Here is a 13764-nt window from a genome sequence, read left to right as displayed (position 1 = left end):
AGGAGTCCACCTGCAACACACATATCCTCATTGATTAAAGGCAGGGTCTCCGGTTTTTGAGAAACGCTTCAGAAAACCGAGTCGGGCCGAATAAAAAAAAAAAAATCAAAAACAAAATTCGAAACAAACGTGTAGCCAATAAGCAGAAAGGGGCGGGGCTTATCAATATGCGGCGGAGAGTGTGTTCAGTGCGCACGTGTGACGTTAGCAGAAAGCGGTTTTAACACTGACATGGAGGATAAAAACAAAGAAAGAAAGAGAAGAAAGGTTTACGATAAGGCAAGAAGTAGGACGTGTTAATATAGGATCAGCTTTCCAGCGCTGGAGAGAACTGAAGGAGCAGGAAGTTGGCCACATATTCACAGGTTGGAGTTTCCCGAGTCAATAACTCCTGAGCTAAACGCTGTTACTACACAAATAACACCTCTTTTCTATCGCAGTAATGTAGAGACGCAGCTACAACCGCGTTTTGTGTAGTAACAGCGTTTAGCTCAGTAGTTACTGACTCGGGAAACTCCAACCTGTGAATATGAGGCCGACTTTACTTGAGACGCCGAGGCGCTTTTTCCCTTCTGGATAGGTGAGTAACGTTGGTTTTGCTTTGTTACACAGAACTAATATATGCCTTTGTCCTTTACATCATTATGCTTGTGTCATTTTTGCTTGTTTGTTTATCTGCAATCGTATTGTTGTTCCCTTCGGCTTTGTTCCCACATTTCTTTCCATTAGTTGCCTGGGTTACGTATGTGTGTGTGGGCGGAGCTATCAATACAGGGGTGGGACCCATTTGGGTTAGGGGCGTGTTTGTTTTGGTGATTTCAAATGTCAACATTAGCTTTCAAAAATCGGAGACCCTGCCTTTAAATCAGTAAGAAACATAAATAAAATTGAATTGAATTGATCTATTAACGTTGATGTTTTTCTGTAGAAGTGAGGACGGACCTTGCTGCCCAGGAACTGGCGTGGAAGAGTCCAGTAGGATTCCAGGTCCAAGAAACGGCGAGACAAATCCACCAGCTGGAACTCCCCCACATCTGGATTCACTATCATCTGAGTGGAGGAGAGGGGCGGAGGAGTGCCTGGCCGAGACGGGAACGACACGTTGGCTCCTGAAAGGTGAGGATGAAGAGGATATAAGGAGATAAAAAAGGAAAAGGATGTGGGACAGAAGGATGTAAGTGCGTTAACACGATCCTATCCAACACCATGTTATCTGCTACCTTTAAAGTTTTCCTCCTCTGTGAAGCGAAGTGAGATCTGACTGCGGTAGCGTCTGGTGCTTTGGCAGTTCTTGGTGATGCCGGCGCAGAAGCAGGGCACGCAGCGACCGCCGACGTTAAAGTGTCCTTCGGGACAGTTACCTGAGGCGAAACACGGAGACACGGACATTCAGTCAACATAATGAATAATGCCCTCTTTCTCGCTTAACATTACTGCAGTAGGTTTGTCAAACAACTTTCCTGGGATTTGACCTTTTTTTTTGGACCTGTTACTAAAGTAATTAGTGTTGGCCTGAGCTAAAGCTTACTGGGGACTCGAGACAGGGTTAGCACTCCATCTGGAATGGCAAACACCAAGCCTTTAGCATTTATGGCTTCACACGTGTACGCGCCCTGGTCTCCTTCCTTCACATCACGGACTGTCAGTGTCCCGTGGCCGTTCTCACTGGTCATCGTAATCCTAGAGACACACAGAGAGAGAGAGAGATAAAAGAGAGAGAGAGAGAGAGAGAGAGAGAGAGAGAGAGAGAGAGAATGGCATTTTGGGTCGGAGTTAATAACTTGGCCCATTTTCTCCAATCTGAACTTTCTGGCTTTAAAGGCATGTTAAAGTCCAATAATACGGAACAAACAATGGCGGCTATTTTCCCTGCGGTTTCAGATGACCACTGCTGACATTTTAAGATCCCAACACAAAGATCTCGGAAAGAATGAGGAACCGAGAGTGTTAATAGATGATCATTATACAGCAGAAGCTATAGAGCATTGTCTCTGGCAGGATGGCACCACTGACCAAACGACAATCTTAGAGTCCTAAAATATCCTCCGGTCTGCTTCTAATTACCCACAAGCCTGAGTATAAAGCAACCAAACATTCTCTCCATTTTGTTTTTTGAGAGAGAAAGAAAGAAAGAAAGAAAGAAAGAAAGAAAGAAAGAAAGAAAGACAGACAGACAAAGTCAGAAAGAACAAAAGAAAAAGACAGACAGGCAGAAACAGACAAGAAAGAGATAGACAGACAGACAGGCAAGAAAGTAAAGAAAAACAGACAGACAGGAAAGTCTGTATATATTTATATATATATATGACTATATGTGGTAGCCTAGTAAGGCTAGTGATCAGAAGGTCATGGGTTTGAGTCCCAGGTCCACCAAAGCTGCCTTAAGCCCCAATCTATTCTAGTAATCTTTATATTATTCGTTATATCGACCTTTTGTTCTATGTTTATGTTCTGTAAAGCTGCTTTGAGACAATGGCGATTGTAAAAAGCGCTATACAAATAAACTTAAGATTGAAAGGAAACACAGAAACAGAAACAGGAAAGAATAAAGGAAAGAATTCATGAAAGAAAGAAAGAAAGAAAGAAAGACAGACAGACAGAAGATCGACGAGAAACTATTCAAACAAACAAAATCCAGTGGATCAAAGTGGCTGAAGCAGGAAGGAGTCGTACCTGTTACTGGATGGAATGTGCCCCCAGTTAAGCCTCCAGGTAATGATGGGAACGGGTACTCCTATAGCGGTGCAGGTAAAGGTCACCGTCTGACCTCGTGATGCTGTAATGGACTGTTCTGGAGGGCTGGTTACAACTGGAGCAGCTAAACCGAGAAAAATAAGGGACACGATCATTAGCACTCAGCCTCCTGTACGCGTGAGGGAACTCAACACCACGGACACATCACAGGACAACATGCTTCTCCCAAATCAGTGACATGGGACTGCGATATATTTGGCTCATTTAGTGAAAGGGATGCACCGAGTGAAAGATGGTGACATGAACAAACAGGTGAATGAATTATTTATACATACACCAAATATCTACGTTAATATAGATTTTTTTTTCTTTATATATAAATAATATACAATATATTTATCCCAAACATTTCAATTATTTAAAGGTTTATCGTAAACATTCCTTTGTCAGGTTTCTCACAATAATCGGACTTTTTAAACATTTCTTTAACCACCGCATTGCACATTTAAGGCAATTTAGCCAATGCGTAAAAAAAAAAGAAAAGAAAAATAATCGAAAAATCAAAAAAAACTTTAAACTTTAAAAAAAAAACCATTAAAAGTTACATCCAAAAATGTCAAATTTAATTACGTTCACAAAAATGGTACTAAATTCCCTAAAGAAAAAAAAATACCTCAGTTAATATACCGCATCGTATCTATAGCTATTTCCCAAACTTAATTTTAGAAGAAAAATTAAATTAAAAATTAATTAATTAAAAATTAAAAAATGAAACCTTTGAATGTATAAAGACGTTAACAGGTCTTGAGAAAGGCAGAGAGAAAGTCGAAATAAAGAGAGAAGAAGAAATAAAGAGAGAAAAGCCACTGTGGTCAGTGATGGCAACCAAGTGGACGTAGTAAGAAGTAAAGAATGCCTTACCGCAGGCGTACTCATCAGAGCGGTCAGGACAGTCCGGCTCCTCGTCACACTGGTAGCTGGCAGGAATGCAGGTCTGGTCACTCAGACACCTGAACTGCTCCGGAGCGCACACATCCCCAGGCTTTCTAGCAGCTACAGACACACAGAACGTTCATTAGGTCTTAAAAAAGGGGTCGTAAATTAAAGGACCATATAAGGAAGTAGATTAAGGGAGTGATAGAAAAAGCAGCGCGACTTACGACAATCGATCTCGTCAGAGTTGTCATGGCAATCGTTATCTCCGTCGCAGCGCCACAGTTTGAGAGCGCAGCGCCCGTTACGGCACTTAAACTCGTTGGGTTCGCAGGGTGAAGGAGTTCCTGGACACACACACTTGTCGTTACTATCCAGAGGTCACACATGTGCAAGTCTCAAGTCATGAAGGTCAAGTCAAAGTCAAGTCGAGTCTTTATTTTAATATTTGTCAAGCAAGTCTCAAGTCTGATTCGAGTCAAGTCGAGTCCCCCATCTCCGAGTCATTTTACTCAAGTCCGAGTCAAGTCTGAAGTCATGAATGTCAAGTGAAAGTCAAGTCGAGTTTTTTTTTTAAATATTTGTCAAGCAAGTCTCAAATTTGTGACTTAAGTCACAATTTGAGTCAAGTCATATGACTCGAGTCCCCATCTCTGTTACTATCCCTGTGAAAACCTTCCATTCTCATAGTAAGTAGATAGATAGATAGAACGGGGGCATAGAAGCCTATATTATCGCCACATATACATTACAGCACAGAGGAATTCTTTTCTTCACATACCCTAACTGAGGAGGTTGGGGTCAGAGTGCAGGGGCAGCTATGATACAGCGCCCCTGGAGCAGGGAGGGTTGAGGGCCTTGCTCAAGGGCCCAACAGTGGCAGCTCGGCCCGAGAACCCCGATCCTCCGATCAACAACCCAGAGCCTTAACCAGTTGAGCCACCACTGCCCCCAAAGTAATGGTGCTATGTTAAAATCTAACCTCAAGTGTACAGCTGTTCTTTCCACGCTTTAATCAAACGCTTACCACATTTCTGCTCATCACTTCCGTCGCTGCAGTCGGTCTCTCCATCACACACGTAGTCTTGGGAGACGCACTGTCCGTTCTGACAGGAAAACTGATCGGCGCGGCACGGCCCGGGACGCGGAGGGGTTTTGATCTCTGCTGTGGTGCGTGGTATTGGAATGGGTGGAGGAGTAGCTGGAACAGCTATCAGAAATGGCATGGAGGACATCTTTAATTCGTTAATGAACCACATTTCACTTCAAATGTTCAAATTTAAATTTCTTTAGTAGCATACACGATCGTGCACCGTTAGATGTGCGACGAAATGCCTTTTATAACTGGCCGCCTTATAAAAACAGTGTGGAATTGGGTAAAAATAAAATAGGGAGAAGATGAATAAATAAAATAAATAAAAAAGAAGCTGCAGAGAACGAAGCAATGATACATAGACAAAATACAAATAAATAAATAGATAGATAGATTGATAAATAAATAAATAGCAGCTATAGAGAAGAGGAAATATAGACAAAATACAAACAAACAAAAACAAATAGCAGCTATAGAGAACAGAGGAAATACAGGCAAAAGATAGATAGATAGATAGATAGATAGATAGATAGATAGATAGATAAAAAATATAAAATATAGAAAATATAAATAATTAAATAAATACAATGACCAATGAATATGGTTATGACTAGTTATGACTTAAATTGCATGTGTGTGCAGCTTTAGCTATGTCATGTTGTTGTTAACACTGTGTTACACTTTACACTGAACCTGGCAAAATCCCTACACATAAATATGTAAAGCTTTTTGCCATTCTCTATTATCTGTTATTTTGCTCAGCATATATTAGGCTATAATTGTACACAATGAATCATTCCAAACTAATTTTTATAGTTGTATAGTATACGCTGTATAGTATACAGCGTATAGTACACGCTGTATACGCTGTATAGTATACGCTGTATAGTATGTGCTGTATAGTATGTGCTGTATAGAGGGAAAGAGGAAGAGGAAGAAGAAGAAAAAGAAGAAGAGGAAGAAGAAGAAGAAGAAGAAGAAGAAGAAGAAGAAGAAGAAGAAGAAGAAGAAGAAGGAAAAAGGAATAATGAAAATTACAGGAAAAACGACATGTAAGGTACATACATATCAGTATTTAATTAATGTACAATCCCAAGTTTGGACGTTTATACTCACTGCAATTAATCTCATCGCTCATGTCCAGACAGTCGGGTCTGTTGTCACAGACAAAACTCAGAGGGATACACACTCCGGTTCTACAGCTGAACTCGTCGCTGGAACAGGGCACAGGTGGACTGGGCTTCACTAACGAAAAGAGCGACAGTTTGAGTATAAATGAACCAGACTCGGGATACGGTTTGAATTCCTTCTCATGCAAACACACTGATATTAAACTACAGACTCTCTGTTTGCACTAACAGCACATTCACTTCTATGGTTCTTTCTCTTCTCATTGGAAGAACCTGTGCTCCAACCACATGCAGTTCCTGTTTAGATAGTTGATCAAGCATATCACCGCATGAGAGTGCGATTCTTTGCGCTGAAGAACCAACGTACAGTGTCATAGTCTACGATCTACCGGCACACGCCGTGACGGTGCTGTAAATGAGCTGCATTCGTCGTGCATGCAAAGCATCTCATTCTTCACGTCCATGCATGAGAAAGTCCATTCCTTGCTGGTACGTTTCTCACGAGTGAAAACGACTGCACTCTCGAGACGCCGTGCAGCAGGCATGGCACGCTACAAACCTGGAGAAGCTAGAGGCTCCACATGGACGGCCGTATCAGCTACAAACCAGACATAAAAATCATCTTTATCATTGCAGTTTGGTTGACTTGACAAATACTGGAAGGTAATAAACAGCCTAGAAGACTACAAGCAGCAACAAAGCTTATTTATGTCACGATATAATGATCAAACTGTTGAATGAAGTGTGACAAAACCTCTAGGCATGCTAGGGGTTGCATAGACTAATAATCTAGTAATCCGTCTAGTCCCTGGATCTGCCGGATATATCCTGGTTCCATCAATCTCTCACTACATATAGTACACAGTGACAGAAGGGAAAATATTTCTTAATATCAGTTCATGATATATGGGTTCCTGGTTCCTCTCATAAGCTTATTCTTAAAGGTGGGGTCTCTGTCGTTTGAGAAATGCTTTGGGGCGCCAAACAAAACATTAGTTCTTTCCATTAGTTGCCTTGGGTTGCGTATGTATGTGTGTGTGGGTGGAGCTATCAAAACAGGGGTCGGACATTTGGGTTAGGGGCGTGTTTGTTTTGGTGATTTCAAATGTCAACATTGGCTTTCAAACAACGGAGACCCCACCTTTAATATCTCAGGGAGATTTTTCCTCATCATCATCACTTCTGGCTTGTGTGTTAGGAATAAACTTTCGCTAAATAACCTGATGAATTAATGCTGCTTTGTGAGCATGTCCACGGTTCATGACCACAGCGCTACACAAATGGAAATGACTCGAGTTAAATTCATGAGTCGCTGCTGTGGGATTTGTCGAGGCAGATATTAAAGAAAACATAGCAGGTCGAATTCAGCCACTTTTACGCTCAGCTGCATGAGACGACATTCTTTTGCTTTTATAGACTGTTAACGGTTATTTCTATTCTCCTAATATATTTCAAATAAAACGCACTGTCAAATCCGTTTCGTGTCGCGGTCGGATCGCAAAAAGACACGGACAAAGCGTTATATTATTTCCAGATGCTGCTGCAGGCATCACGACCTCCTTCCATCCTTAAGCTACGAGTCTAGACAGCTACTTTTTATTTGTAGTCCTGCAACCCCGGTACACTAAACGTCAAAGCCGTATCGATGCATTAACGTTACAGGACTTAGTATTCTTACGTTCTCCCAGGCGTCTAAACTCGAAGCCCCTGACGGAGGTCACGTAGGATGCAATGGATCCATCGCTGACCACCGAGAAAAGCACACCTCGGATCTGGGATTCGTTCGAGTTGTCCTCCGAGCCCACGTCCAGTTCCACGAACACGTCCTTACCGATTTGCCTTAAAACCGAACAAAACATTAAGACATTAATCTCTCGGAAAAGAATCGACTTTGAAGAGTCGGAATGGCTAGAAGTGAATCATTTGAACGTGATTGATTATTTTCCTATAACAGCATGACTACAAGTATTTCTTGCTTCCTTGATGTTATTTATTTATTTATTTTAAATAATAGTTTCGGTATACAGAAAGCAGTCATTACTTGATGAGCACCACATTGACCATCTGGGTTCCTGGTATCCTGAAGTACTCAGATTCAAGCTGTGGGAAAGACAAACATTAATTACAAGCACGCCCATGCAGCTGCCTACGTCAAGTCTGATTGTATACCCGTGCATTTCTGAGTTTAACATTAACCCAGTCCTACTCTTTAGACACACTGAGCTAGATATATGTGGCATGTAGGATAAGGTTGGTTTTGAAAAAAAAAACAGATCGTTGGTAATACACACTGTGTCAACAATGGCAGCAGAGATTTCTTGGAAGGTGGCGGATTCGATGTCGTCAAGCTCAGGCCCGTATGTGAAAGAGTCCGTGAAGTTGACCAGAGCACGATAGTAAACTGCGGGTAAAGGACAAAAAAAGAAAGAAAAAAAAAAGAAAAAAAAGAAAATGTCAAATGGAGCAGGATTTTCCAAGATAAGATCCATTTTTAGGAGAAATATATAAGCACATAGGCTCAAATTTTACACCAAGCCAACGACAAATAAGATGGATAATCAATTTTTTTTTTTACACCAATTAAGCTCAACTTTTATAACAAACCCAAGCAAGTTACATTTTAACACCTAGACCAATTTATACGCTTCATAAGTTTACATTTTTACACCAAGCAACAAACAATTAAGCTCAAATTGTACACCAAAAAAGAAAAGTAAAGTAAAAAACATTTCATCAGATCTACATCCATACTATGTAGTATACTATTAGTAACTGTAGCGCTTGCAGTAACTTGTCCCAGATCTAAACCGGGAGAAGGTTATCACAGATTATCTCTATAGTCTGAGCAAGCAGTTGATCTGTAAATAGCTGCAGGCTTCCATTGTCTATTCTCACTCACACACCAGCAGCTCTCTTTTGGGTGGGTATGACTCAAGTCTCCAGGTTTAGCGAGCAAGTCAATATTTGTGTTATTTCCCACAGCTTACTGTTACTTCCCATGGTTGTCTTTGAGAGTCGTATTTTGTGTCTAATCTTCGAGGTATTTCATTGTGCTGATGTGCATGATGTCTCGCTCTGAAAATCGCTAAAGTTCCGGGGTGTACCATGTGTTTGCTGATAAACAAATACACTACTTGGTCAACAGATGATCGGTTGCATTGCTCACACAATTTTATAGTAAATTATGCCTGGGACTGGTGGGATTATTGCACGGAACAGCTTTCCAAACACTGCTCAGTTTCTTCAAATACATAATTCTTAGAGCTTGGAGCTAACCCTAACCCTAACCCTTTCTGCATCACGTTATTATTATATACTGCATGGATAACCTAAAGATTTCTACGTCTAAAATGGTTTATGGTCAAGTGAAAAAAAAAAAACTGTCCCATGCTTAATCCTGGATTCTTACTGTTCTTATTACCTATAAGAGCTGAACAACCAATGAGAACAAAATAGATGTTTTCAGATTATTTTAATTAAATGAATCGAAACAGGATAAATGTTGGCACGGCAGCTTGGACTAGCAACCATTACATTTACGCCATTTAGCAGACACCCTTATCCAGAGTGACTTACAACTGAGCAACTGAGGGTTAAGGGCCTTGCTCAGGGGCCCAGCAGTGGCAGCTTGGTGGACCTTGGTGGACCTTCCGATCAGTAGCCCAACACCTTAACCACTGAGCTACCACATCCCACCAAAATTGGTATGTTTGATTCACGTCCTGCCACGTGGTTGATTGTTTCCATCACCTCAATTGAACGGCATAAGAGTTTGAATGAAAGTGTACCTCCAATGCTAGATAGTTTCAAACCAGTTTTTAGTACAGTCAGTTGCTCCATGTTCTCAACCATCTAAAGAACCACAAACATTTCAAATATACACTGCATATGTAGAAGTACCTTTAATCAAAAATATCCAAAATACCATCCTTTCTGACTTAATACTGCTTGACTAATCTTTATTGTATACTGCGATCAGATTGGATCCTCTCCAGATTTCATGGTCTCAGTGTTTTTCCTTGCTACTGTCTCTGCCGGCACTCTCATTATAGGAACTACGTCTACATCTGTATTTTTCTACAGCTGCTTTATAACAATGTCTATTGTTAACAGAATTGAAATTCCATCCCACGCTGGCACACGATGGCCACGTTCCACACCCTGCTGTCCAAGGGGTAGCTTGTATTTCTGCGACACCGTTGTAAATCTACACAAACATTAAGCAAAACAATGAAGGTACAAGCAGAGAAAGAAAACAAGATCTAATCAATCCCTGTTGTGACAACACTACAAAAAATTATACTGTAAGCACCCTGCAAAGTCACTAATCTCTGCTACGGACGCGACTCAAACAGAAGCCCAGCCGCTGCTTAAATCATCACTCCATTCGATATCCTTTCCTCTGATTCACCAGCCCTTCACTGCTAACATTTTCCATGTGGGAAATCCCCGGTCGAGTGGTCTTGGATGCCATTAGTGAGGACTGGGAGTAAAAACGTGGGAAAAAAAGCATTCCGAACTCTTGATTCTCAAATGTTTTGGGTGTTAGAGCACCATAGTCGAACTGTGGGGGCTTTATGGACCAAGATCTCAGTGGAACACATGGAGGCCTGTGTGCCAGACAAAGGACCGATTCAGGAGCACGGCTGCCTCAAGCCTTTTCCAGCATGCAACTTTCAACTCAACCTTCAGAGCCCTCCTCTGTCTCTCGATGCATAGCCTTCACAGTTTGCAATGATTTAAAATGCGTAAGAGAAAAAAAAGTGAGAGAGAGAGAGAGAGAGAGAGAGAGAGAGAGAGAGAGAGAGAGAGAGAGTTGATGACTTCAGTTTTCCTCGGACATACTGTTGATGCACAGTAATGTTCCAGAAACAGCTTTTCCTTTTCATCACATGGAGCTGGTCACTTAAAAGCTTCCTGGCACATGTTGATTTTTTTTACTAAAGTACTACTAAAGTCAAATTCTAAGCTTGGAAATGGCAAATACCTTCATATCACTAATAAAAGTTTAGGCCACGCCCACTTGGAGATTAAATCCGAATACACTACATACTCTTCTAAGTGCAAATGACGGATAAGGTTGTGTCTGCATATGAGCAAACTTTTGGTGAAAGCTAGGAGTCTTGTGGGTGGCCTTGGAGCCATTTCTGCAAACCAACATTTGAGCCTTAATTACTGTGTTGAACAAAACAATCCAATCCTCAAGGATTTTTTTCTCTCTCTGTTGTTTATGGCAAAACCCCAAGTCAAGAATTTGCAGTAAATGATAAATAAAACACCACTAAAAGTGTTCAGATACCATTAAACATACCAAACTGTAGACAGAATGGTGTAAAAGAGAATATATAGACAAGCTCCATTTCTGGGGTATCAGATGTCCACCTGGGGATGGTGCTTCCGTAAAGGGGGGCACAAGTGCTTGACGATCAGGAGTTCAACATTCAATTCAATTCAAGTTTATTTGTATAGTGCTTTTTACAAGAGACATAAGGAATAATAAAAGAAAAGGGTAAGGTAAACATAAGGAATAATAAAAGAAAAAGAATTAACAGAATAAAAAATTCAAGATTATTATTAGATATATATATAGTTCACAATCTGTATGTATTTATCCCCCTATGAGCAAGTCTGAGGTGACTCAGGCAGCAATGGCAAGGAAAATCCTTAAATTGGTAAAGGAACAAACCTCTAGAGGAACCGGACTCAAGGGGGACCTCATATGGGTGACACTGGGGGTGTGATTGTAAAAAACAGTCAAACAAATGTTGTATTGGTGTAAGGATCATGAAGCATGAAGGATCATGTAAGGAACATGAAGCTTGAAATATTTAGGTTAAATAGTTAGAATGGATGATTGGCCAAGATTCACGAAGGGACACAAGCAAGTGGATGGCTAAAGGATTATTTTAAAATTTTGCTGTTTAAAACAGGTGCAAAAAGAATGCAAGACAAATATGGACTTGCTTTACTTTCTACATCTTCATCTGCCACCACATCTGGAACTGATGGAGAACGGGTTTTAGAAACGGACTTAGAGGCCCAGTATAAAGTCACATTCCTCTGGTTCTGTGGTGCATTGTCAACAGGCCAGCGGTCACGTTCGGCTTAGAGTTAAGCTGAAGAGACGCAGATGGCGGATGGGGTCGGAGGCGACACGTCAGCCTGAGAGGGAAAGAAATGTGCAGTCATCTGTCTCAGAGGTTCTCTTGCTGGGTCACTGCAGGCAGCAGGATATCCTTTAGTTCTGTGTAGGGATCAAGCCTCTGCTTCTCACATCATGTCTCCCACCCTCATGAGATCCACCCTCATAACAGGCAGCTTTAGTGTGACAGCTTCCTGTTTTCCAAAAAATTCCCATAGTAATCATCTTGTCACTGTGATAATTGGACTAAACGGTTCTCAGCCCTCAGGAAAAAATTCTGTTCCATCAGTTTGCTGACGCAGCAACGGACACGCTGAAAGGAAAATGTAAGTAATGTAAATAAAATTGTTTCTATATGAGCAGCTCATATAGAGTTATTCGACATGTTGATGTAATTTCCACCGAAACAGGAAATCAGGGCAGGATTACCTCAGATTTACCGTAGATTACCTCACAAACCGTACTTGACAGTTAGTACCATGGACGCAAGCCTAAGCAATAACGAAGGATTTTTCTCCACCTTCTCTAGGAATCAAGGGGAAAAACCGGTCACAAATAATTCCTTCTTCAAAACAACATACAGATGGGAAATTAATTCCAAAACACAAACCGACACATTTACATCCCATACGAATTTTCTTGCTTTGCGGACTTTAGCAAGGTGATTGTTTTAAAAGTTAGCGGTGGGTCTTTTCTGCGAGAGAGCAATTGATCGGATGGAAAATCTGACGCGTAAAATGATGACATCAAGACACGATCTGTATTAGTGGTAGAAAGAGTGTCAATTTTGAATGCCTAATTGTTCTAAACAGGGATTTTGTCACTGTTTTGGAAGATGCTAGCTTATAGCTTAATGCTAACATTCAAACGGAGTGACAAAACCTCGATTTTGATTTAAAGGGAAAAAAAAAGAAGAAAAAAAAAGTTTTAATTAAGGGGGCACGGTGGCTTAGTGGTTAGCACGTTTGCCTCACACCTCCAGGGTCGGGGTTCGATTCCCGCCTCCGCCTTGTGTGTGCGGAGTTTGCATGTTCTTCCCGTGCCTCGGGGGTTTCCTCCGGGTACTCCGGTTTCCTCCCCCGGTCCAAAGACATGCATGGTATGTTGATTGGCATCTCTGGAAAAATTGTCCGTAGTGTGTGAGTGTGTGAGTGAATGAAAATGTGTGTGTGCCCTGTGATGGGTTGGCACTCCATCCAGGGTGTATCCTGCCTTGATGCCCGATGACGCCTGAGATAGGCACAGGCTCCCCGTGACCCGAGAAGTTCGGATAAAGCGGTAGAAAATGAATGAGTAAATGAGAGTTTTAAACAAAGTGGAAGGAGTCCCCAGTGTTAGCAATGAAGCCACTATAGGAAGTCATTAAGAGGGTGAGGTTTACACATTGACGTTTCTCTACAATGATTTACAATATGCTTTTGCATTTTTTTCCCTTAAAGATCCTTTTGAAAATGACACCCCACCCCCACCCCACCCAGCCCAGCCAGTCAGCTTCCATGATAACCTGCTCTAATTTGAGGCGATTATCTTCAAAGCAGTACTGCTGTGATCCATATCCCCATACAAATTACCAAAAAAAAGGGACAGAATTCAAAATTGGCATTGACTGTGATTTTCCAACCTACAAAGCCTTCCTGCACTATCAGGCAGACCAACAAAGCATGCTTTCCCAACTACTTTACAGATAAGGAAGCAAGAGAGACTTGGATCTTTCAAAATTTCTCGTTATCTCTGTTTAGCGCTCTGGCCTCTTTTTTTTTTCCTCTCAACAA

General features: G+C 41.3%; 1 protein-coding gene across 2 annotated transcripts in view; it reads right to left on the bottom strand.

Annotated features, from left to right (window-relative positions):
• Positions 1–13764, bottom strand: part of hspg2 (heparan sulfate proteoglycan 2) — a 100694-nt gene that overhangs the window by 56975 nt on the left and 29955 nt on the right. The window contains exons 4-16 of one of the 2 annotated variants that reach the window (XM_047806927.1): positions 8142–8251; positions 7892–7950; positions 7529–7689; positions 6410–6448; positions 5837–5965; positions 4655–4837; positions 3855–3974; positions 3616–3747; positions 2674–2818; positions 1529–1680; positions 1221–1361; positions 943–1109; positions 1–10 (exon numbers count right to left, since the gene is read on the bottom strand). The exon at positions 1–10 is cut by the window's left edge and continues 170 nt beyond it. In XM_047806927.1, the coding sequence (XP_047662883.1) occupies positions 1–10; positions 943–1109; positions 1221–1361; positions 1529–1680; positions 2674–2818; positions 3616–3747; positions 3855–3974; positions 4655–4837; positions 5837–5965; positions 6410–6448; positions 7529–7689; positions 7892–7950; positions 8142–8251 (1548 nt within the window). The remainder of the gene's footprint in view (positions 11–942; positions 1110–1220; positions 1362–1528; positions 1681–2673; positions 2819–3615; positions 3748–3854; positions 3975–4654; positions 4838–5836; positions 5966–6409; positions 6449–7528; positions 7690–7891; positions 7951–8141; positions 8252–13764) is intronic. The other variant, XM_047806928.1, reaches the window with a different exon arrangement.

Source organism: Tachysurus fulvidraco, chromosome 23 (assembly GCF_022655615.1).
Source record: "Tachysurus fulvidraco isolate hzauxx_2018 chromosome 23, HZAU_PFXX_2.0, whole genome shotgun sequence".
NCBI lineage: Eukaryota > Metazoa > Chordata > Actinopteri > Siluriformes > Bagridae > Tachysurus > Tachysurus fulvidraco.
The sequence above is the reverse complement of the archived record's forward strand: the minus strand, read 5'-3'. Positions and strand labels throughout refer to the sequence as shown.